We start from the raw sequence: 25,383 nt of genomic DNA, 5'->3' as shown, positions 1-25,383 counted from the left end.
ATTAGGGGACACGACGTAAATTGGCATATGCGTCCGCATGACTGCTCGAGCATAGGTGGTCGAGAAGCTTATAATGATGAGACTGAGGGCGATGATTTACTTTGAACTAAATATTGCTCAGGTTAACGGGAATTGCCACGTTTAGCACTAGCCTCTTTAACCTAATTAATTCGCTGCATTCGCACATAATCCGATAAAGCCATAGAGGCAATTACAGCCTCAAAGCTTCCCTATATACATTATTATTTTTGCGCATTTTTGTTTTTAAACTTTGCATAATAATTACTTCCACTTTACGTCACCTATTAGGTTTCGGAATATTGTTACTAAAATGCCCAAATCGCCGTTTGCTGCATACAATCTTCGTTGCAAAAATTTTTAACAAATCAGCACCGGCAACCGACGTCATATGGTGTACTAACACAAAAGAAAAAAGAAACGGATCTGGATCACCACGACGTCGGCTGATGACTTTAATCTAAATTGATATACGACAGACGTCAAAAATACTTCATCAAAAGTATTAGTTACAATGTTTTTATTTTTTGGGTATCATTGGGTATCACTGGGTGGTTCCATTAGAAAGTCAACTTCATTTAATAATAATTTATTATTAAGGCACTAAGATTTTTTCTGAAAGATATTCATTATTCAAAAAAATTCCTGAATGAAATATCCTTGCGACGAAAATTTGAGCTTTAAATATGGTCAGGATAGAAAAACAAAAATGCCTATTTTTTTATTTATTTTGAAATGTGTTTTTACAAAAAAATATTTTTGGATCAGTTTTAATTCATGTGGAAATATTTAACTAAAAATCTCAGAAGTTATTAACTGATTGCTAATATTCATAACAATCTGAAAAAAAACTCTAATGATGTTTCGCAACCAAGACATTTTCTTCCTTCCGATTCCTCTCTTTCCTTCAATATTACCTTCGATCAGTAGGTGCAAAAACTGGTAGTTGTTGTTTCGCATGATGTGCCCTTGATACGGCGTTTTGCTCATCTTAATTAATTGAAATAGTTTTGCATTTTAAGAATCCTGCCATGCAGCCACATTTCGAAAGCCTCCAACTTGTTAATTGCATTAGTCCTCAATGTCCAGCCTTCCATGCGGTAAAGAAACACGAACCTCAGTCATAGATCAAGATCCAAATCGGGGCAAGTAAGCACTCTTCGAAACCTCAAGAGTGCCTATCGGGCTTGTTCAATGCGACATATTATTTCTTTGTCTGATGCCCAGTCTTCAAAGAGCCAGATTCCCAAATAATTGAAATAATCATAAATTTTGTTTTTTTGGTTAGTGTTTAGGCCTATTGATTTGATATCATATTGTTAATCCACGTCCCATTAACTTTGCTTCTCATTTCCGTGTCTTCCAGGGCCTCTTGAAAAATTGTTTCGGAATATAAGTTGAATAAAAGTGAAGACAGCACGCTTCCTTGTCGCACCCCCCTTTTGATCTGTATATTGTCAGACATATTGTTGTCTAGTTTTATTTGCGCTGTTTGGTTCCAGTATAGGTTTTCAATGCATTAGTTTATGGTGCGATCGAATGTCTTTTCATAATCTATGAAACAGAGGCAAACGTCCCTTCTCCGGTCATAGCAGTTCTGGACAAGCACTTATGTTGCAATTATTGCCTCTCTTGTGCCTAGCTCCTGCCTAAACCCAAATTGTAAATAGCTAGGTCTCTTTCACGCTTTCGGAATATTATTTGGTGTATAATTTTAAGAAATATTTTTAGGGTATGGTTAATCAGGCTAATAAGTCTGTGGTCTTCGCATCTTCTTGCATTTGTCTTCTTAGGCCAGGGGCTAAAAGTAGAGCTCAGTCATTGCCAGGGTAGTGACCTGTCTCATATATGATGTTAAACACCTTATGCAGTGCTGTGATGCCTCTTTAATTGAGGAGTTTGAGGAATTTCATCCGGGCCAGCCGCTTTTTTATTTTTTGAATTACGTATAGCTTTTTCAATCTCCCCTTTAGTGATCGGTGGACCAGTTAGAGAGTTAATGGTGTCAACTGGGGATCTGTCGTCTTCAAAAAGTTTTACTATATCATTTTTATGTATGTACCGGCTGTCTCCTTTAGCTTTTTGTGCAGATTAAAATCGTCATGTTGATTTGCAGTTGTTCTACTACCGAGCATTCGTGTTTAAGCCATTCGTTTTTTGCTATTCCAATCTTTAATGTTTTAAGTTTTGAATATCTTTGTACGTGTTGACATCCGTTTCGTCCTTATACTTTCGACGTTCATCCATCAATACTAAGATTCCATCAGTCATCTATTTTTGTTTTTTTTCTTTGTTTTATAACCTAATTTATTTTACATTGATCTTGTTACACTGCCCATTATTTTTTGCCAAAATTCGGTTAGCTCCTCTTCAGTATTTGGTGTTATTGTTTGAATTTGTGTGTTTATTTCATTAAACATTTCTACATTTATGGCTGCATCTCTTAATTTTTCTAACCCCACCCGTCGCTGGGTAGCTGGCTTTCTTTGACTCGATAAAGAAATTTTCTTGACGGTCATCAATATTATGTGGTCAGAAGGTATATCTGCTCCAGGATACGTGCTTGCCTTCCGTTGATGAGGATGAAGTGTATTTGATTTAGTATTATATTGTGCGGTCGGTCTGCCGGGTATTTGTGATTTTCATATTTTCTTCTTGGCAGAATTGCAGCAGTCGATCACCTCTCTCATTCCTTTCTTCGAGACCATAAGGTCCAACTATTTCTTCAAGTTGGCCATTTCCTATTTTGGCATTGAAGTCGTCCATGATTACGTTGACGTCTTGTTTTTTAGTTAATTTAAGCTGTTCTTCAACTTTATCATAAAATTTTTCCACATCATGTCCCGGCGAATGCGCAGTTGGCGCGTTTACCTGTTTTACATTAAGATGGTTTGGCTTGGCACTGAGTTTCAATAAAGCAGTGTGGTCCGAGCATGGAACAAAAGTTATAACTGATTTCAGTATTTCTTTTGTTACAACAATTCCCACATCTTTCCTGACTTTTGGATCGTCATTGCCAGAGTCATTTTCCACTTCGCACTCTCCCACATCAGGCCACCAGGTTTTCGCAACGCCCAGGATGTCCAGCTTGAATCTGTTCATTTCTTGTGTGAGATTCGCTAGTTTTCCAGCCTCAAAAAGGCTTCTCACGTTCGATGTTCCAATTCTTAATGGTTTTCTTAGGTTTGCTTTCGTACTTGATACATTTAAAGCCCTTCTCCCTGTAGAAAAATTACACTCATATTTAGGCCATCTTACTCTGTCAGTTTTTGACTTATTTGCACCTAAAAAGTTCAAAGTATTTTTTATGATTTTTTAAAAATACTTTAAAGACGAGTAGGGACAGGAAACAACAAAAAAAAATTTAACAATAACTATTTTGGTACATACACTCTCGTGAAGGTCCTTGAATGTGATGAAGAAATTTTTGTTATTATTTGTAAGCGTATTCACGGTTCCTTATATCTTTTAAAACAACAGCGTATACTAAATCTTTCATATTCATATATTCATATTCAGAAGTTCAGTGGATTTAAGTTTGGATTCTTTGGTGGTCATAATTTCATAATTTCTCATCTTCTATGAGTACGTTTAAATGGTGCTGAAGGAAGATTAAGTAACGAGGTCCACTTTTCAATTCAAAATGATCAATGAGGATGTAAATATTGGCGCACATCATGCATAAACCACAAATTTTCTTTTAAGGCAAATGGTACATTTTCTAGGAATACGTTTAAATAGTCCTGAAATAATGACTTCCAGTTAGATTGGCCATTCAAATTCAAAAGGACCAATGAAAAAATCATATTCAGAATGCTTACAGTATGTGGATTTTCAGAATTTTACAAATGATTATTTTTCCAATTAAAGATTTCATCGTCACAATAAATATTATTAAGAAAAAATTTTTGTTGGTTTGCATATTTTGTAAAAATTGTTTTTCTTTTCTTTAAATTCTAATGATTTATTCCGGTTGCAGCACTTAACCGACGAGTACTCAAACATGGATTTTCCGAAACACGAATTCAAATTTCTCCTTCTTCATCCACGGTTTCTGAAGCACCATTATTTTCTTTTCAAGTCAGTAGTAAAATACAAGCCCGCCTAGAATAAAAGAACAACCTTATAAATTTCATTGTGTAAAATGTATTGAGGTAGACGATGGACCATCTCAAAACTTGATTTGAAGATTTTTTATTACTATTACCAAAATTAATGTTATTAAATATTGTTTTTTTTTTGTTGCTCGTCGTACGTTTTCGTCTTTTACGTATTTATAAAAAAAATAACTTCAACTTTTTAAATGTAAATAACTCGAAAAACATAGTTAGACGGCCTAAACAAGAGCACCTTTTCTATAAAAATAGAAAGAGTTTCAACCATAACTAAAGCTAAAAAAAAATATGATTCCGTTCAATATTGTAGTGATGAGGCGGTCAATGGAGTTACCCACAACTATGTATAATACGACCAAAAATATAGTGCATTTATTGCGTTGAAGTTTTAAGTATTTTAAAGTACCTTAACCGCAGATCTTCGCAGAACCGTGGTAACACCCATCCCAACAGATGTTTATTCTACAATAAGTAGGTCTTGCCTGAGATGGACCGTAACGAATATTTGTAGAAACTTGCAATTTTTATTTGAAACATAAATGGATCGTTTTGGACAATTTGATGGATGCTGCGGGGTATTTTCAAATAAGTAGAAGCGTTTATTTTAAAATCAGGTCCTTAAATGTTTAATCTAAATTGCGATATGTTCATATATATTGCGGAAGTATTTGGCTGTGATCTTTCCAGTAAATACGTATTTATGTACTTGATTCTGGAGCTTTGACCCTGCGAGGCACTTTCCACTGGATAGTTCAAAGGCTAAGGGTAAGTGCCTGGACTCTATTTATCTTACAGGTAAGTTTGAAAATAATCATTTTTGTCTTGGGTGCCTGTCGATTGACAACATATTTCTTCTTGTATTTTTGCGTCTTCTATATAGTTTTTTGATTTGTAAACAACAACATTCTTTTTTAAGGCTATAGATTATATGCGCGATAGATTAAGGTACGTCATAAGAATACAGATAAATATTTATTAGAATCTTACAATTAAGTATTATTTGAAGGTTCCTGTTTTTTAACATTTTAAAATGTGGGAAGCGTGGGATGAAGCAGATGTTCCCCTGTTAGAACAAGACATGAAAAAAAATCCGTTTGTCTTCGTATGCTAAAAAAATTGTTTTGAATGGGATAATCAACAGATCTAATTAGGCTTATATTCTTCGACGCTTATATATGTTTTAACTCTAGAAGAAATGCCTAAAAAAGTATCGACAGACTTAAACATCAGTTGTTCCAAAGAATCGTTGCGTACTTTTTTGAAAAAAATGGATTTTCAGTTCCAAGTGCTAATAGAATCTCAAAGAATTTCGCAAAGGTGGCTGGATTATTTAAATGGAATTGAAAATTTTCGAGAGCAAAATAGGCCAATAGTGTATTTAGACGAAACTTGGTTCACACTCACGACAAAGTAAGAAAGGGATGGTTTGATAACAGTCACAAGTGTGTAATAGACGTGCCGCCTTTACATGGAAAACGTCTAATAATTTTTCATGCCGGGTCCGAAAATGTTTAGGTGGAAGATGCCTGATTTTTGTCTGCCAAAATCGTCAACGATTCAAATGTGGATTACCATGAAAACATGACGGCGGAAATATTTGAGGACTGGTTTGAAAATAAACTATTGCCAACACTATCGCCAAATACTGTTATTGTGTTGGATAATGCGTCGTATCATTCAACCCAAATTAGAAAATTTCCAAATACTTCTTCAAATAAAGAAGAAATTAAAGAATTTCTGATGAAGAATGATTTATATTTTGAACACGAAAAAACAACTTCTGGAATTATTAAAAATAAAACATTTTACTACAAAATCGATTCGATGGCACAACAAAACGGACATGAAATCTTGAGATTACCCCCGTGTCATTGTATATTTAACCTGATTGAGATGATTTGGTCTGAGTTGAAAGGGCATATAAAAAGAAATAACACTGCACGAAAATTTAGTGATAGTACCATAAACGTAATTCGGCAAGAGGTAGCTAAAATATCAGGATTAGTGGCGGAGTTAATCATTCGACTAGGTGACGACAGCAGCGATAGTGACGATTTTTTAAGTGACTTTATTATTATTATATTTAATATACTAATAATGATACTATGTAGAAATGTAATGAAATAGAACATAATGAATTGTTACTTTGTACTAATTTTTTATGTAATCCGTATTGAAAACATACTTTTATCCCGCTTGTTAGTGTAGGTATATAAATTCCGGTCCTGGAATGGTTACGGGTAAGGGTCTGCTCGGCAGGGTGTTCTATAAGGGGCTGCGGTTTTGGAGTAATAAACAGTAGCAAAGGTAATCACGGGGTCGTTTGTAAAAGCAATATATTTCTGCTCCAAGTATAACATAAAAGCGCTACCTGACCAAAAACTCCAAGCAAACTGGTAGCGTTGTCGCCATCGACTCTCTCTCCCCTATAGACGTTAAAATGTGGGTAAAAAGGGGGGTAAAATGTTCATGGTAGTCGGAGGTCAGTGAATCCGTGCGCTAGGCTGTCCTCGCCCTTATCACTGTGCCAGGAAGCGCCCGCTTTAACGGACAAAACAAGGGACACAGCGCTTATCTAAGCTCGGGCAATCTGAATTTTAAAAAAGGGCGGGCGGCCCTTAAAAATCGCGCTCTGTCGTTTCCGCACCGCGTAATTTTGACAAAAATTAGGCGGCCAACATTATAAACGCGGCATTAATCAAAATTAAGCGGCGCATTAAACCCGACTAAAACGCGAAAGATTAATTTGGAAGGCTTAATTTAGCCGAAGCGGTCGGGAAAACGGTACGCGGGCGCACCTATCAATTTTTATTAAACTCGTCTTTAGAGAAATATGACCCGGTCTGTTCTGAGAAAAAATAAATTGGGAAGTTTTTGCCGGCGACATCTTGGGCGCTTTAAAAATTTACGAGCTCCGGGCCACGGCTAGTTACACCGTATAGCGACTTAATTTCTTTCCACCAGCGAACGAGGCTAGGGCCCCCCGTAGTTGGGTTGTCCCTTTTCGATCATCGTCCTTATTGCTTAATTTAAATATTAACCGGCGTGAATTAGAATTCGGGTAAAGGTCGGTTCAGAATTTTTCTGAATTATTTCTTGATTGCGATAAAATTTAAATGACACCGCTGGCCTTAAAACTCAAATTAAGGGTTTCGATTTTTATTATGATCTGATAAAATTAATCTTGCTTTATTCCTTAGTGCAATTTCAAATTTTAAATACCTGCAAAACTACTGACCAAAATACTATTTTCAAGAAGTGAACTATGAACTAAAACAACTTTTGCCATAAGATTGGTTGTCAATACAGATTAAAGCACAATCAATTGATTATTTAAGAACTGGAAGTTAAATTTTACACATCACTTGATGTATAATTGTCTATTTTCTTACCAACATTATTAATTCTAATAAATTTCTAAAGTGTTCTGTGTAAGGAAAAAATGTTGACAGTTTTAATGCCAATCTAGATTCAGGCCAGGATTCAGCTGTTCCACTGCCCTCTTAAGTATAACTGTCGATATAATTAAAGCTACCGATAAAGGCAAAACCACAGCGTTGATTTTGTTAGACTTCAGGAAAGCATTTGATCTACTAAATCATGAATTACTAATAGAAATTTTGAATAATGTTGATTTTCATCCTAATTCGATTAAATTGTGTGTAAAATGTGAAATGTTGGCGTGTCACTGCTAACTAAATAAATTTATGGTGTAATACAGGGGTCAGTTTTGGGCCCGTTATTATTTTCAATTTACACATGTAATGTGTAATGTTTGGATGACACACACATATATATTTCATTTTGCCCAAAAGTCGTAAATAACTCTCAACTTTATATTAACGAGGACTTAAAAAATCTGGTGCCTTTTGCTGAAAGACATAATGAGAGATCATGTCAAAAAATTAAAATCAAAATCGGTAACTATGATGTTCGATATTCCTATCAGAGCAGGGATCTTGGGCTAATTTTTGATTCTGCGTTAAAATTTAAATATCAAGTCAACAAATGTATCCAAATGGCATATTCCACTCCTAAAAGTATTTTTCCCCATTGACATCTTTTGTCTAGGAGTGACAAGGTCAGACTGACGGATTCACTTGTTCCTAGTCATTTTAATTTTGCGGATGTTGTATATGGCCCCTGCCACAGCCTCAGAATACAGAGCGTCTAGAAAACATACCTTCGATTCATTTATGGCATTCACTGTATAGAATCTCTCTTATAAATTAAAAGAAACGAAATACCTTTATATGGAGAAGCGCAGAACTTTACATTCCGCTTTGTTGTTTCATAAAATTATTATTACAGATCGATCATCATATCTAACAAAATTCTTCGCTAATACATATCACCTCCACCCCACAGTGCAGTCTACTATGAAAGGTGTGTCACTTATAATATTTATAATTTGTTTAAAAATATTCCGCACAATTTCAAAACATTATCAGTGGGGCATTTAAATATCAATATAAACAGTTTCGTTTAACTTAATATTATATAAGTGAGTTTTTTTTGTTTTTTCATATAGAGTTTTTTTTAAAGTGGACATCGTGCAAGTAACTCTTTTGCTGTCTGTGTTCCTTCCATTTTGTGCAGTGTGGTTTTTGTATATTATTTAGAACTTTAGTGTAAGTGGCATTCTCAACATTAATAGACATTATAAATATGGTTTACCTTCGGGGCTGAACTAGAATCTTTTTTAAAATGAATTTCGGACTCCTTTTTGCTTGTAAAATTAGTTATTGACTATAGATGCTGATTATGCAATCACTTACAGCAAACTAAACCAAACTATTATTATTATTAATGTTACATACGCCATTTTTCTTCGTAACGAAGTGTTCACCAAAAAAATATGATAATTGGTGTGAGCAATAACTATGCCATTATATATTTTAGAAAAAACTAATCAAACAATTGTACCTGTAATGAATTTTTTAAATGAATATCAATACTAAAATCTTTCTCCTAACAAACATTTAAAACACTGTAATAATGTGTTTCTACTCCCGTCTGTAAAATACCTAATTACACACCGATCTAGCGTGCGGGAAGCGTCACTTTACCACGTCAGTAGTTTTTATTAAAAACTCGTGAGTGAGTGAATTTCCGTTTACCGCACTTGTTGCATAATATACTTTAATAATATATTATGCAAACGGCATTGGAGTCACTAGTTTATTTGGTACGAGCGGAGCAAATGTTTAATAAATGAGTAACTTACCAAACGTGTTGCATACTATACTTTTTCTACGACCGTTAGTTTTCGGGTACATTTTTGCAAAACAATATTTTAGTTTACCTCCACAGATCCGATCCCCATCGCATATTTCCCGAATATTACCGCACGTGTTCATTGAGATGTTCCGCAGATTTTACCGCACGGCTTCAATTTTGACGTTTGTCAATTCTGACGGTCATGTCAGCGAATGTATCCGAGTTGCTGTGCAAAAACTTACTTAAAAACTAACGGTTGTAGAAAAAATATAGTATGTAACACGTTTGGTAAACTTTTTAAGTCACTCGTCGTGACTCAAATGCCGTATACCACACTTGCCATTATCGGACTCTGACGTCATTTTCATGTAAACTTTGATTTTCTGAAATTTGATACTGGTAATATTTAATGGATAAATAATTCTTTAATTCTAATACTACCAGTAATGGAATTGGTGCTCAAACTTAAAAAGTGTAAAGTGTTCGTAGAACGGTCATCTGCTCAGCCCGTTCATTTAGCAAAGGTTGGGTTTTATTTCACGCGATAACGTTCTTAACAACTCCTCGCAATTCGCGCAGATAGATAAAAGTGTCGTTGCCTTTCCCTTTTGGTGTGGGAAATTTTTAGATGCGGATCGCTGGTCCCCTTTTAAATAGTTTTCCGACCGGTTGGCCCAGTTCCAGAACGCATTAAGTACGCGTTTAAGAGATAAAAGTCCCCTTATCTCGTGATTATAGGTGCTCGAAAAACTGCGATTAACACGCTATACAGTTTATATCTTCTTTTCGAACCGCGTTTGGTCCCCTGCGTGTCTCGAATAATATTTTTTGTTTTATAACGGTAACTGGTACGTTTCCATTAACTATTTTTATAAGCTATACAGTTTATATCTTCTTTTCGAACCGCGTTTGGTCCCCTGCGTGTCTCGAATAATATTTTTTGTTTTATAACGGTAACTGGTACGTTTCCATTAACTATTTTTATAAAACATGCGAACCCATCAACATATGTCACTTAAATGGAGAATCTTAGAAAGGTAACAATGACCAAATAATAGTTCATATACGTTACCTTTATAAACCGTTATTAAACCTACCTACGGTAGAGACAAAGCAGCAAACGTTCTCTTCGCTTTACCTTTTTCTTATGCTTCTACTCTAAAGTTGACAATAGTATGAGAAAATATTTTAATAAATATTTTAAATTAATAATTTAATTTTTTATCCTTGCAAAAACTGGAGCATTTTCGTTTTAAGCATTTTAAAATGTAATTTTGGTTAAAAAGAGAAAATTTAAATAATCCTCATGATTTTTATGCAATTAAAATGCATGTTATCAAAATCCGTTTATGTCATTAAGAAAAAATATAGAAACAACCGCCCCACACAAAACGATGTCATGTTCACCAGGTGTGTTTTTAAAAAACTTTTAGTTTTTTAATCTTTCAAGTAATATTAAACACCTTGGAAACTTTTATAGCACTCATCTAGGTGTCTTTTAACAATAGTCCTCTTGCAATAAAACCTAAGTTGATTTTGGAGTATTTATAATAAAAAAATATTATATTATGCAACAAGTGCGGTAAACGGCATTTGACTGACGAATTTATTTGACACGGGCGGAGCACAGCGGCGCGAGTGTTTAATAAACGAGGGACTTAAAAAGTATACCGCACTGTGTTGCATACTATACTTTTTCTACGAACGTTAGTTTTTGGGTACGGGAGTAGGAAAAGGTATTTATAAAAATTTTCGTATTCGCTATAAACCTAAAAATAACTGGAAAGCAATTGAAAAACATTAGTACACAAATGTCAAATGTCAATTATGCAATCAAGTGTGTTCAGTTTTGTGAATATCGATAAAAATGTCTGCTAAAATTGTGCAAACGTATAGTGAAATGGTTGTTCCAAGCGCATGGGAGTTCAAATTTCATAGAAATTGCAGAATATTTATTAGATGCTTTAAGATTCATAAATTCAAGTTATAAAAACCTAATAGTAAAAGCCTTAAAGTAACTTAGAGGTAATTTGAAGTAACGAAACTTGTAACACCAATGGTGTTCTTATAAAACTATAAAAGAAGAAGAACTACACGTTCTTCATACGAAAAATATTAATTTAAGTGCCAATGTCGCTTATTTATTTTCATCGTAAAGAGTAAGAGATGGAAACGAATGGCTTATAGGACAACGGCCTCCCGCGTATTACATCAGGGAGTAGGTTTAAATGGAAGTAGACGTTTTTGATGGATTGTGAGTGTTGTGTTTTCTTGCTTGATTCACATTTAAACCTGCCCTTGATATCTTGCGATCGCGTTGCGGTATGAAAAAAATATTTTTAGAAAGTTGCACATGTTAATACATAAAATAAAATAATTTAATAATAATAAAAATAATCTTTATATAAATCCAGAAATACAATGTTTGTATACAAAATTGTCAAAAAAATAAAATTAAATGGCTTATAATCTACTTATCAAGGCAGTAATCTATAAACAAGGAATTAAAAAGACACTAAAGTACTCTTCTAACGAGGACAGGCATTTAATCACGAAATATTTCGGCTTATATTATTATTATATTATATTTTTTAAAATAGAATTTTCAGGAATCACAATTTTTTGAAATATTTGCTATACAAAATTATACCATACCTAATTTTTGGGTGTAATAAACACTTAAAATTTGTGATTCTGTTCAAATGTCTTTTAGATTATGTAATAAATAGATTTTGATTCCCAACACTGATACCAAACAAGAGTTTTCAAATTTACGTTTTTATCTAGGAATATTCAAAGAAACTGCATCTTATACTGACAGCAAATCCACTATTTGCTTAATAAAATAAAGTTTCCTGATTTTGATTATGATATTTTGTTAAATATGTAATTTTTAGGATACGAGCTAAAGGTATGCATTTTTTAATCGAACACGCTTTATATATTTTTTTTTATTTGATCGCACTTTTCATATGCTTTTACAAAATTTGTAATGTGTTTTTTTAAATAAACATAAATTTTTACATCTTAAAAATTATACTTTTTTTTGTCTTAACTTTGTCTAGACAATAATACATTTTTGAAGCGCGTATGGAGAGTACAATCAAATTATAGAAGAATATACAGGATGATTTATTTAAAGAACATTATTTCATATATTAAAAATTATATCTTTAACAAAAATCTGCTTATTCCAAAGAATTTCATGTAAAAAGATGTATCTTTTTTTTTATCAACTCATTAGTATACGATTTTTTATTTCTTCCTGTATCTCAAAAACAAAGCCACCTTAGACCGTTTGAAAAGCGGTATCTTTTATTTTACGGAAACAGAGCTCCGCTTCGTAAAAACCGCATCGCATTTGTCTCTAATAATAACTGAGATACCCCGCAACAACACATACACACTTACAGGGCTGGGTCAAATTGCACATTGTTCGAGTTACTACCTTTTCTATAAGAGACGAAAATTAATGTCCGCGCATAAATCATAATTTTCATTAAAAAAAAAATAGTTGTAAAAACAGAGTTATACCTAGAGAGTTTTTTCGATTTTTGTTATGGAACATTTTGTGTTTCTATGAAAAATTTCCAAAGCAACCGTCTACGCAGAATTTAATGGTTTCAATATTTTTAGTACTAATAGTATATTAGTTATCAACCGATTTTTTTTTATATAAAACTTCCTGTATATTTTGTTTGAGTCAAAATGCAGAGTGTTTACCACTAATTGACAGTAGTCAGTATGAGAAGAAATGGCCAAAAAATTTTAAATGAACTTCCTATGAGTCATATAGTAGTGGTTTTTGGAGCCTTTAAAAATAATTCTCTTACGTCAATATGAAACTAACGTTATAAGAACTTAAAAAAACATACGCATACTTTAGATTTTGTGAAATTTATTTATAAAGTTAAATGCATTTGTTTAATATGTTATGTCCACTTTTTCAAAGTTCAAACTTTCTATCTATATACAACTTTTCGATTGCTTCCTAATAAAATATTAGTACTTAAAATAAGGGGCGGCATTCTGGACGCCCTCTAGAGCGGTCTGGGGGCACAACGGGCCCATCTGGTGACCTAAGTGCTTGGACGCCCGCGAGGCCGCCGCCCTTTAATACCAATACCAATACCCGTACTTAAAATATTATATCTAATTCTAAAAACTGCCTTAAAAATTCTCTGTAAATGTTAGCATAGGAACCCAAAACTTTCCATTACAAAAACAGTTACAGGGATTTTCTTAAAATGCACCCTACTACTCTGAAACGGAAACAGATATCCATGTGCCAATTCTACCATTCTGTTTTTATGAAAATCGAGCTCCAGACACCTACTTTAGTTTTCGTCTATCTCCCTTAAAAGTGTCTCATTTGGAGAGAGATGTGCACAAAGCGAAACAAAATAACGTAACAAAAATTACCTCCGCACAATATGTACAATCAATACCATCAGTTTATAGTCTAGAGCAACTTAAAATCTTAGAATACCATCAGTCAACTATTATTTCTTCTTTACAGGCCTTCAAACGTAGCATGGAAGAACTGGACGCGGACAACTCGGAAAAAACGTCATTTAAAGGCAACGGAAACGCCCGAACACCTTCGGTGGAGTCTACGAGGTTTGGAGGCGTATCTGAATCTGTCACGACCCCTTGCTACGTGCCGGGCGAGGACGTGCTACCGATTTTAATAAAGAACAATCGTAAATCGAGCTCGCCTCGTAACGGCAGTCTGTACAATCAAAACATTTATACAGTAGACGAGGATCCTTTACCCAAGATGTGCGACAGCGCGTGTCAAACACGGGAGAGCCTGTTTACCACTCAAGAGTAAGTCTTTGCTTTTTTCCGTAGAGGAATTCCGGAGTATACTTTTTCTCAAAGTATATAGTCTTGACTTTTAACAACATTTATGGAAATAACATTCCGAAGGGAAAAAAACCCCCGACCAGTTGGTATTGTAGAACAGAGCAACAGAATACATATTATAATATGTTTATTTAGGTAAAGTCTATTCATAGATAAAAGAAAGTGACTAAACTGATACGAATTAAGGAAAGACCCGGGCAAGCTGTAAGAATGAAATATGGCCGAACAGGTCCGTACTTTGGTTGGGATTTAATTATTTGGGTTTTTGTTATGAAAGATACTAAACAATATTTATTTATTTATGTTTAAATCTAAAATGAAATTACAAATTATTTTTATTACCTACTTAAATTACTTAAAATTATTCACACAATATATCAGTACCACTATCGCTATCATCGCTTGTTCTAATTATTATTTGTTCTATATTATTTGCATTGTGGATATACGATTGTTCTGCTTTTTCTATATGTTTAACAGAATTTGTCCAACTTTGTGGAGGGATGTTAAAAACTTCGGTTTCTATAAGTTTGAGGACATTGGAGTTAACACGGGAAAAACATTGTTACGACGAATGGCACATTTCAGTGGGTGTCAAACACGTTCAATGGGATCAAATATACAGTGATAAGGTGGCCTTTAAACTGTACGCCCTAAATTTCTTGCATAATTATTACAGGCGTATTCCTTTTGGTAGGTTCAAGCTTTGTAGAACCTCAATTAATTGCTTTTTGGTATAATCTGCGTGAAAATAAATGTCGTTATTATACATGTACTTTTGGATTGTTGCTTTTGTGTCACATGAGAAAGAGGTTTTAGTCAACTGTCTACTGTGATAACTTGCATTGTCCATTACAATGACGTTATTAGGAGGAATGTTTGGAACTAGTTTGTTTTTTAACCAACTTTCAAATAAATCAGCGGTGGTGTCTTCATGGTAATGCAGAGAAAAATCTTTAATATTTTTCGCAGACAGAAAAAGTCCATTTGGAATCCAACCATCTTTAGAGCCAGCATGCAAAATAGTTATTCTTTTACCTCTTTTTGATGGCGCGTTTGTTTTACACTTATCAGTTGAGTCAACCCAACCCTTTTCCGGAGTATCATAAGTGTCGAACCAGGTTTCATCCAAGTAAATAATTGGCCTTTGTTGTTCTCTGTAAATCCTAATTTTTTCTAAATTTCCAGTTGCCATTTCCGAATTCTAAAAGATTCCATTAAAACTTGCCTTTTGTCAATTTTTTTAAATCTAAAACCCATGTGTTGAATACACTTCCATAAGGTAGTTCTGCCACATTTAACATCGGTTTCATCTTTTTCAAGCCTCCTAATTAAGATATTTAATGTAAGCACGCTTTGTTCCTCGTATAACTGGCAAATTTTACGCCGTGTTATATCTTGATCACTTTCATCTACACTCGAGCAAATGCCAGCATCGCTTCTTTTTTTCCTCGCTGAAATGGGATTATTCACAATTTTCCATACAGTTGATGCTGACATTTTCGTCAATGTGACCGTTTCTTCTAAAGATGCTTGCTTGCCACGTTCAATGAGAGTCAAATAAACATTGTTTATAACTTCTTTAGTCTCAATAAAATACTGGTTTCTACATTCTCCTGAGATACAGTAGACTCGCACATATTTTGCATAATTCTCACAAGATTCAACACACGCTGTATTACACACGAAATAACAATGATTACTAATAAACTTAAACTAAGTAGTATACCAAACCAAAGAATATTAAACACAGTTAGGTATAGAATTATTTTTTATTACGGAACACAATTTTACCTGAATTTAAATTCCGAAACTTTAGGTAATAATCTTGTTGCATTGTATGTTAATGACCACCCTTGGATAATCCCATTCAAAAGCAATTGGAATAAGTTTCTTCTTTGTATCCTGGTTTATTGATGAATCGAGAATTTTGGACTTAGTTGTTTTTTCCAAATATGTCGTGGAATCTCTGGGGACTAGGGTGACTGGGTCGTTCAAAATATCCTCCAATTTTGCATTATAATCCGACGTATTCATGACGACAGTGGCATTTCCTTTGTCTGCTGGCATTATTAGAATGTTTTCGTTTTTGTTTAGATTCCTTAAAGCTTGCATTTCTTCTCTGCTTAAGTTTGGTTGCGGTGGTTTTGACTGTCTTAAGACTCTGGCGACATCTTGCCTAATTAACTCCGCATCTTGTTCGTCTATGGTGGAAAGACTTGCATCGACGTTGGAAACGATCTCTTCGACGGGGACTCTTTTTGGAACTATTGCATAGTTAAATCCTTTATTCAGTACACTGACTTCTGTATCGGAAAGATGGTATGCTGAAAAATTATGAACTGCACTGCTTCGGTTTATATTTGGCAATTGTCCTGATTTTTTGGAATTTGACTGAAGGATTTCTAATTTCTTCCACAGTTTTTTTGACGTGATGTCCTTGTCTTTCTCAGTGCGCCATGATGTTAATAATTCTATGCGGTCCCACAGCAACTGATGAATCTAGTTATATATATATATATATATATATATATATATATATATATATATATATATATATATATATATATATCCATTTATTTATATAATAAAAACCAAAAAAGAGTTATATCAACTAGGCTAAAAATTTAGTAAAGGCTTAATAAAAATGAAATTTTTAACTAAAAAGAAATTGAGTACGCGTTGTCGAAACTTCTAAAAATTGTAATAAACTAATAAATAGAAAAAATAAAAATATAGAAAAGCTAAACAATAATAGTAATAGCGTTTATAAGGTCAATTAATTTGTAAAACAAGTGCATCTTTTGATGTAAAACTGTTTATGTCAAATGATAAATCCAGCTCGTTTGCTTTCAGATATAGTTCAGGAACTAATTCTCCAAACAACAGCGTACATACAAATTCGCCTCAGGCTCCGTTCAGCACGTTCGGGTACAGTAAAAAGGAGCCAAAATGTAAAGCCGAAGCGAAAATTATTATGCATCACGAGAAGTCCTTGTCGCCATACGACAAAAGGTAAGCGAGTCTATTAATACTAATTTACTAATTGCTTTTACTTGCGAACATTTAAAATAGAGAAAATGATATACGAACATTTCTTGAGAGGTACTTGTATTCAACAAGCAATCTCACTTTCTGGCCCACATTTCTCCAACCTTTTATTTTTATTATTATTTTTTATTATTATTGTCACCTATTTATTTCCTTCACCATCGCTTGTCGTCAGTTTAATTTAAAATGAGAATATTTAGAAAAATTCTTGCCCAGAATAATGACTAGTTATAAATTATTTATTTGATGAAAATTGTGAAAATGGAAACAACAAACATTTTACACTGAGGTTCGCTCATTAACACTCTGTACCGGGTGATCGATGGTCACATACATAATAAACAGATTTCTGGAAACGAGTAAATCACTAATGCAACTGTCATAACTTTGGCATTCGTCTTGAAACTTTATCAATTTGAAACAACATATCTTCAAATAATGCCATTTGAAACAACTGTCGCGATTATCTCGAAAACCTCGAGATAGGTTTTACCATTATCAAACAAATTTTATTATCCTACAGGATTTTAGCAAATAGTGAACTATTGAAAAAACAAAGTTTTGATGATTTGTGTGTGTTACTAATTTGAGACGATCCTGTATAATATGGAACAAATGTATCTAGATAAATCTTTCCTTCCGCAAATTGCAACCAACATTTCGGTATCCAATGAGTTTGAATACGAAGGCTGTTCAGTAAGTTCTTATGCCTAACTAAAAAAAACCTTTTTTTGATTATTGATTGATGGGTGAGTAAACACTTTCACAGATCTACGAGCAAGTTTGATTCCATTCACCCAATTATGAACTTGATTTAACTCAGCTTTGATTTCTTTCGACATCAAGCCTTTCAAAGACAAGTATTAAATCGCTGTTCGCTTTTATATATTTTCATAGAAAATCTAAAACAACTTACTTCAATCGACAAGAACGATTAAATTATGGATACTGCAGAAATTTTAACAGCTGGCCAGTTAGGAGTGTTATTTAATGGCAAAATGTCATTTTCGATTTAAACTTACTAAAGACTACTTGAACGACTCTCGTAACGGCAAAATTAGTGGTGTCAAATTTGGGAGAAAAAACAGTAAAATTAATAATTCAAACGCTTTTTGGTATAGGGAACGATTACATGAGAAAAAACGGCAAATTTAAAAAAAGCAATTATGTTATATGTTTAACGTACAGTACGTTTCATGATCTAAAAAAGTGACTCAACTACCTAAACCCATATAAAATTCGATAGGACCCTAAAGACGTAAATTTATGTGTGCCTAATGGAAGGACGTAGTGCAGGCCCGCACTGTCATTATATCTGGATGTATTATCGTTGGGTTTAAGATTTTAATATAATTGAATTGTTGAATTTTAATTTTATTAACTTCGCTATCCTTACTGTCCTCCAAATTAATAATAAGGCTTTTGATTGGTTCTAAACTATTTATATATAGTTGAGTCCTCATTTTTTTTTACGTGTTGAATACAATTGTCCCAGTTTTTAGCGGTTACATTTCTGACTTACGCGTTTGTCAACTCCATCACACTACAGGCGACTATGATAGGATGCATTATCCATTACAATATAGCTATTTGGTGTATTGTATCGCAGTGATAGTCCCTAGTGAAATCCGAAATATTTTTGGTTCCAAAAACAGGCATTTCTCTAACCCTGCATGTAGAATAGTTTGTATCTATTAGACGAAGCTTACTTGTAACATGATTTTCAATTATTAATCCAACTCTTACAGGGTGTATGACGCATGTCGATCGGACTATTGCAACACAATTAATGTCACCATTAGTATCCCGGAACAGTTTTGATTAAAGTAATGATAATATGGGCAGTTTTTGTTTTGCAAACATTCCATAAAGTTTGCAGCGAACTATTGATTATGAACTCATTGAAACAAATAAAAACACTTCGATAATGTCTGTGTTTTCTTAGCCACTATAGAATTTTTTCAAATTTTCCAAACTTTACTTTCAGGCATGCTAGTTAAAAATGACGTCTCCTTCAATGTGAAATATTTTCCATGACATCGTTGCACTAACTTTATGTAAATAATTTTTATTCATTTTTTCACCTGGGCCTCTTGGTGTACATTTCATATAGTTTTTTAACGTATGCCATTTAATGTTTTTATTGTATTTCATCAACTGTATATTTTGCTTTGTATATACTAGAGCATGTTTTACACTTAACAGCGATTTATATGGCAACAAATTAACTTAAAGGTAAATTATTATTAAAATTTGACCCACAAAAAAGTTTTTGCAGTTTTCGCTATCTGTACACCTCAAAAGTTACGCCCCTGATGAAAATTTCAGATTTATAATAATAATAGAATCAGATTCAGCATGACAAAATTACGAAAACGCTAAAATATCACAACTCTCACTTAACTTATTCCGAAAATATTAATACAAAAACCATTTGCAGGTTCATTCCTTTTAGGGCATGTGGTTCCGTGAGTACATAATAAATTTTTTTAGTACCTAATTTTTTTTTGTAAAACCTTTTCCTATAACAGTTGTAATTTGGTCTTTCAACTAAAGATATTTGACGTATTTTCCAGAGATCACTTACGTAGATCGTGAAAAATCAATATGAAAATGCAATATTTCAAAACGCCCAAAATGAATAGGGCATGGCAAGTGCATTTAAAAATGAGCTGAAAATCGCGCGAAATAACATTTTGACATCGAGAAATAGCGCAAATGCGTACGACGCCGTAAATTGTTCCAGATACAGCGTTCAGACGACCAAATCGGCCCCGGACGTGATCGTAACACACTGACACTTGCTCAAAGCCGATTGGGAGCCGTACAAAAGGAGACACCCACGGCAACTGGTCAAAACTATGTCCGACGAAGTGGCCGTTTCCTACACCGTTTCGTCGAAAGACGCGTATTTTGAAAGACGCGGGACGTGCGACGTCCACGACGTCGGGACGCGAGCTTGGCGTTGTCCCCACGACCACCGCAACGCGTCGATTAATTCGATCCATTGTTAGTTGGTTTTGTTTTCCGTTTTAAATTAATTAATATTGATTATTCCGATAATAATGTGTTGACAATCTGCGTGCACGTATCGACGCGTGACTAAAACTGGGCCTAATTAAAAATATCCCAGCCACGCGTTTCGGACGACGTGGTCACGTCGTCTCCGGACGTTTCGCTTGGTCCGTTTCCTTTCTTCATTGTTCCTTCGACACTGCAGGTGCAGAATTCGAGTTTACTCTTTTTGTATCGCAACTCTATGGAATTTACCTATTAATAAACGTTTTAAAAAGGCAAGAGTTTTGTTTTTTCCATTTGATGATTTTGTCCAGTTTTTTTTAATTTAATTTTATTTTATTTTTCAACATCCTGTTATTAATTATTATTTTGCAGACCATTTTCTCAGGGTAAGTTAATAGAGTAAAATTTATGGGACAGATTATAAAAATATATCTCAAAAACGGTGAAATATGAATAATATATAAGTAAAATTAAAAAAAAAATGAACACCCGAATCCGATAACCGAATCTTGAAAATATTTTAGCCCGGTTGCCACCACTAATATTAGTTTAATTCCAAATTTTAAAATTTTTCCTAGTCATAGTTTACCTATAACAGATCGACGAAATTTCCGGTATGACCCACTGTATAACCGCTCTTCGCTGCCGGCGTTATCATCTACGCAAACGTTGAACCCAAATTGGCTAATACGTTACGTTAGTTGAGTTACGGAATAATATTTCATTCAAACCAATGACTTTCCAGTAAGTATATAATGCACCCTCTATGATAGATGAGAAAAAAGTCTAAATTTTCACCAATTTTGAACCGTTTTGGTGTTAAAAAGAAAATTTTAGAATAATTCAATTTTTCCTAGTAAGAAGTAATTTGTTAGTTCATATTCAAATATCGATTTATTACTATTGCAATAAATTAATAATTATTATAAGTGCAATAAGATCACCACAAGGACTGCAGAAATTGAGAAAAAGAGAAAAGAATAAGCTTTAAAACTACTATATAGTTCATGCATATCCTCAAGCTATAAACAATATTGTATTTAAATGCAAGTCAATCGAGCGAGTTTTAAAGACAAATGACATGCATGATAAACACGATATCCTACGATTTCTTCAACCCAACGCCGGCCTCTCAGATTTTGATAAAATAGCAAGAAAATCCAAACTTTTTAAAAATAATTATTTGGATTAACGAGTGTAAATGTTCAACGGAACAAACTTACATTTTCGGCTACAGAAACACCCGTTTTTTATATTAATTCATTGTTCCAATATGAATTCGCTACATCAAAATAGCATAAAACTTCTTAATACATTGATAAATACTGTCTATTCCAATTGTCAGAATATGGCTTACTACTAAGACAGACTATTTGCTTACATTGTATTATTCTAGTTCAGTTCAAATAGGTATGGTACGTTATAATACTTTTTGATCAAGACTGAATTGTAATCCAGTGAGTTATGCAATAGCTTAAATCTTACGTAATAATATGCTGCAAACAAAATTTGAGATGTTTATCTAAAACGGTTGAAAGACAGATAATTATTTTCATGACAAATTATATAAAAAATAATTTTTATCTCAAAAATAGCTCAATAGTTTTTGAGTTTTTAAATGAAACGAGGAGGTTCAAATGAAGCAATTAATATATTAGCAACCTTTTATTAGCAGAGACTACTGGAGGCAGAAATGCGATCAAGCGCTTTCTTGCGCCTGACGATATTCAAAAACGCTGCCTCGTTCGACGAAAACTTTATTATGTACCGTCGTGGTTGGAGGTTCATGAAGTTTATGTTTCGGCGGGGTGCCGTATCCACCGCCTCCAGGTGTGTGCAGACTAAATATGTCCTAAAACAAACAATATTTTACGCAAACTCGGTGGTCAATTTTATTCACGCAAAATTTGTCTACATATACGGTGAAGAACATTTCGAAATATAAGCATGTTAAATAGAAGGTCCAGTCTACAACAGAGTAAAAGAGGCGACAAATTGCATAATGGGAAACAAAACTCGTATCATAATTGAACTTCTATAGCGTTCTAGCGACAAATCAAATGATTGTTATCAGCGCAAATGCAAATAAAACTTACGAATAAATAATTTTTCGTGAACTATTAATTAATTAACATTATAGTTTCGCTTGATTGATGATACATTTTTACAACCCGTAGAAACGCCATTTCGCGCAAAATATCAGTAAAAGGCGCGAAATTTGTTCGCGTCCAAGTTGTATACAATATTTTTTCTGCATCTCTATTGAAATAGTATATTATGCAACGAGTGAGGTAAACGGTATTCGACCCGACACGTATTTGACACGAGCGGAGCGAGTGCTTAATAAACGAGTGTCTTAAAAAGTTTAAATATTTTAAACACAGGAACATAGCAACACAGTCGCAATAAAACATGGTCGATTTAAATAATAAAATAAGTCACCCCCCAACCCAAGTGGTTGGATATTTAAAAAAAAGGATATATTGTTTTAAATTTTAATGGAAGCAATCTGTTCTTACAAATGGATGGTCTCTGCGCCACTGGTCGCTATTCCATGAAAGGTGCAAAAAAATATGAATTTATTTCTATTGATAGTGCTGCTAACAGTAAACAAACGTGGCCTGTTGGAAGTATTTCATAATGTTCACCTTTCTGCCTTTGAACATTTGGCAAGCGCATTCTAGCTGCATATATGTTGACAGTTTTGTGGTGTGTGGTTTGTAGAAAATAGCACAAGCATGTGTAAAGGTGGTGTTTTTTTAGAACAGAGAAAGTATTATTAAACGCAAACGCCATGCTTGCATTGTCCATTGAAACTAGCAAAATATAAACACTCCATTAAATATTGTGGAGAGCCATGTATGCATATATCACAATCAAATAAAGTTTATCATAAACTTTTCTTGAGTGACATGCATCCTGTTGACGCAATTTGTGTTGTATTTGGATTTGAAACAGGTAAGCTTTGGACGATGAATCCATAGAGGTACTGAATTGCGAACGATACCAAACGAACTATGTTTGAAAGCAATATAAATATTTAAGTATTGTCTAAGTCTATTTTATTTATCTTAAACTAAAAACTGTGCTTTTAATAATTAATAAAGCCTTGTGTTTCGTGTGTTGGTATCTTTTTTTGATAAAATTATGGTAAACACTTGCTGTGTTCCGAACTGTAAAGGGAATTATAATAATTCATCAAAAGCTGCGATTTCCTCTCTCTTGTGGAAAAAATGGGTTCACGTAATATGAAACCATTAGTCTGCAACAGATAAAAAACACGAAGGTGAATCTTATTCAAATAGTTTTCGATAAAAGTTACATTTAAAAACTAAGTACTACAAGATAGGTTGACAAGTTAAAAAAATCCTAATCTTATTCATTTTAAGGTATGTGAGCAATCAACAATATAGAAAAAGAATGAACTATTTCAAGTCAAGTTTTAGAAAAACTGCCTAAAAAAGCATACTTTATCTTTCGTAAAAGGGTAATTACTTTATTAAATGCTAAGGCTGTAGCTCAGTTACTTTTTGAAAATTTGATTGTTCTGCAATTTATTATTTTTAATATCTCCTCATACCTATAAGTTTTTTAGAATCGTATCGAGAGCTATGCAACCTTTTCAAAATATGTTACGTTTTAATTTTCGGTATTAGAATCTAGCGATAAAGTTACCTGTAAAATAGTTGTTTTATGGTGGATGAAAGACCTGACAAAAAATTACGAATACCCTTGGTTTTAATTAATTTAAATATTCAATATGGACGTTTGGTGTTTGTTTCATATTAATAAACAAAACCGCTAGCCCACAAAAAGGCATCCCATTTATTTTTCAGCCTCGGTGTTTTTTGGTTTAGTTAGTATTAAAATAAAATACCGCTCTGTAAATGTTCACAACCGCGTGAAATTCAATTCTCGTTACAAAAGTATAATTAAAACTATGCGCCATATATGGGCGATCGAAGTCGAGTGTTCTATTAAAAATTCCTAAGACAAATTTTGAAACTGATAAAATTTAGTTTCAATCGTTGTTAACCCCACATGTTTAAAATTAACGCATCACTATAATTTTTGTAATTGTTCTTGTTTTAGCATTCTCCACTTAATTAAAATAAATAAGTATAATATAAATAAAGATAATTAAACAATATCGCACCAGATAACATATAATTTGTAATTAAGGTTGGAAGGATTATACAAAATTTGATACGATTCAAAAATTTAAAAATTACAGAAACCTGCTTAAATTCACAAACAAAGAGAATTACCAATTTACAAAAAATACATGAACTTCAATAACGCGTAGTACCTCCTCCTACTTCCTGTTTGCATTTATCAAGGTAAACTGGTTATTTACTTTTGGATGGTTGCTCGACGAATTTTTTCCCATTCCCAGAGAACAACACGTTCTAGAACATCCCAAAGGTGCGCTATTGGATTTAAATCTGGACTGCGTGGTGGCGACTCTAAGATCTGGATATTGATTTCATTTAAGTAAGTGTAAAACAGTTCTTGCAATGTGGAGAAATGCATTATCTTGCATGAAAATTAAGGTCTCTCCTACAAACGGTGTATTACCTAATCTTGGATAATATTTTCGAGATATTTCATCCAGAATTTTTTTGAACCACCACCAAATGGCTCCTTTAGAGAAATAGTGAAATGATTTAATATTCCAGGTCAGCGCCATACTCTATCACTATCACTTGGCGATTTTGGGCTCACTCGGGTTTTTTCTATGAACAACTCTCTTCCAGTCACCCATAGTCCAGTTTTCATAATCTTTACCGAAACACAATCTAGGCGAACTGTGATCTCCAGTAAGTGGCGATGCATACTAACCCGTCGGACTTCTTATATAATCTTCTCCTGACGGTTAAGACCGAAATCCTAACATTTCTGGCAGTTTCTAGATAATTACTTAGCTCTCTACTAGTACGTGTTGTGGAAGAAAGCATTCATCAATTTGACTTTTCAACTTTTGTTGAGTGATTAACAACCAGTAAATTTGAAAGGCATTCATCAATGCTCAAGCAAGATACTCGATTCATCCTTTCATAATGAAATTGTTAAATATTGACATAGCGAA

The 25,383-nt window shown here is 33.6% G+C and overlaps 2 protein-coding genes and 1 long non-coding RNA gene across 6 annotated transcripts in view; 2 read left to right on the top strand and 1 right to left on the bottom strand.

Annotated features, from left to right (window-relative positions):
• Nucleotides 1-20,570, top strand: part of LOC132700327 (neuropilin and tolloid-like protein 2) — a 240,454-nt gene extending 219,884 nt beyond the window's left edge. The window contains exons 9-11 of the mRNA XM_060667560.1: nucleotides 13,873-14,183; nucleotides 17,079-17,237; nucleotides 20,020-20,570. Coding sequence (XP_060523543.1) covers nucleotides 13,873-14,183; nucleotides 17,079-17,237; nucleotides 20,020-20,071 — 522 coding nt within the window. The 3' untranslated portion in view covers nucleotides 20,072-20,570. The remainder of the gene's footprint in view (nucleotides 1-13,872; nucleotides 14,184-17,078; nucleotides 17,238-20,019) is intronic.
• Nucleotides 20,571-21,957: 1,387 nt separating this feature from the next.
• Nucleotides 21,958-25,383, bottom strand: part of LOC132703975 (5-oxoprolinase) — a 90,883-nt gene continuing 87,457 nt past the window's right edge. For all 4 annotated transcript variants that reach the window (XM_060675546.1, XM_060674752.1, XM_060673982.1 and 1 more), the window contains one exon: nucleotides 21,958-22,146. In XM_060675546.1, the coding sequence (XP_060531529.1) occupies nucleotides 21,994-22,146 (153 nt within the window). In that variant the 3' untranslated portion in view covers nucleotides 21,958-21,993. The remainder of the gene's footprint in view (nucleotides 22,147-25,383) is intronic.
• Nucleotides 22,153-23,343, top strand: LOC132706773 (uncharacterized). Its single transcript, XR_009619687.1, has 2 exons — nucleotides 22,153-23,003; nucleotides 23,058-23,343. It is a non-coding gene; the product is annotated as an uncharacterized LOC132706773 (long non-coding RNA).

Source organism: Cylas formicarius, unplaced genomic scaffold (genome assembly GCF_029955315.1).
Source record: "Cylas formicarius isolate icCylForm1 unplaced genomic scaffold, icCylForm1.1 PGA_scaffold_10__41_contigs__length_53128322, whole genome shotgun sequence".
Classification (NCBI taxonomy): Eukaryota; Metazoa; Arthropoda; class Insecta; order Coleoptera; family Brentidae; genus Cylas; species Cylas formicarius.
Note: the sequence above shows the minus strand (reverse complement) of the source record. Positions and strands in the feature narration are given on the sequence as shown.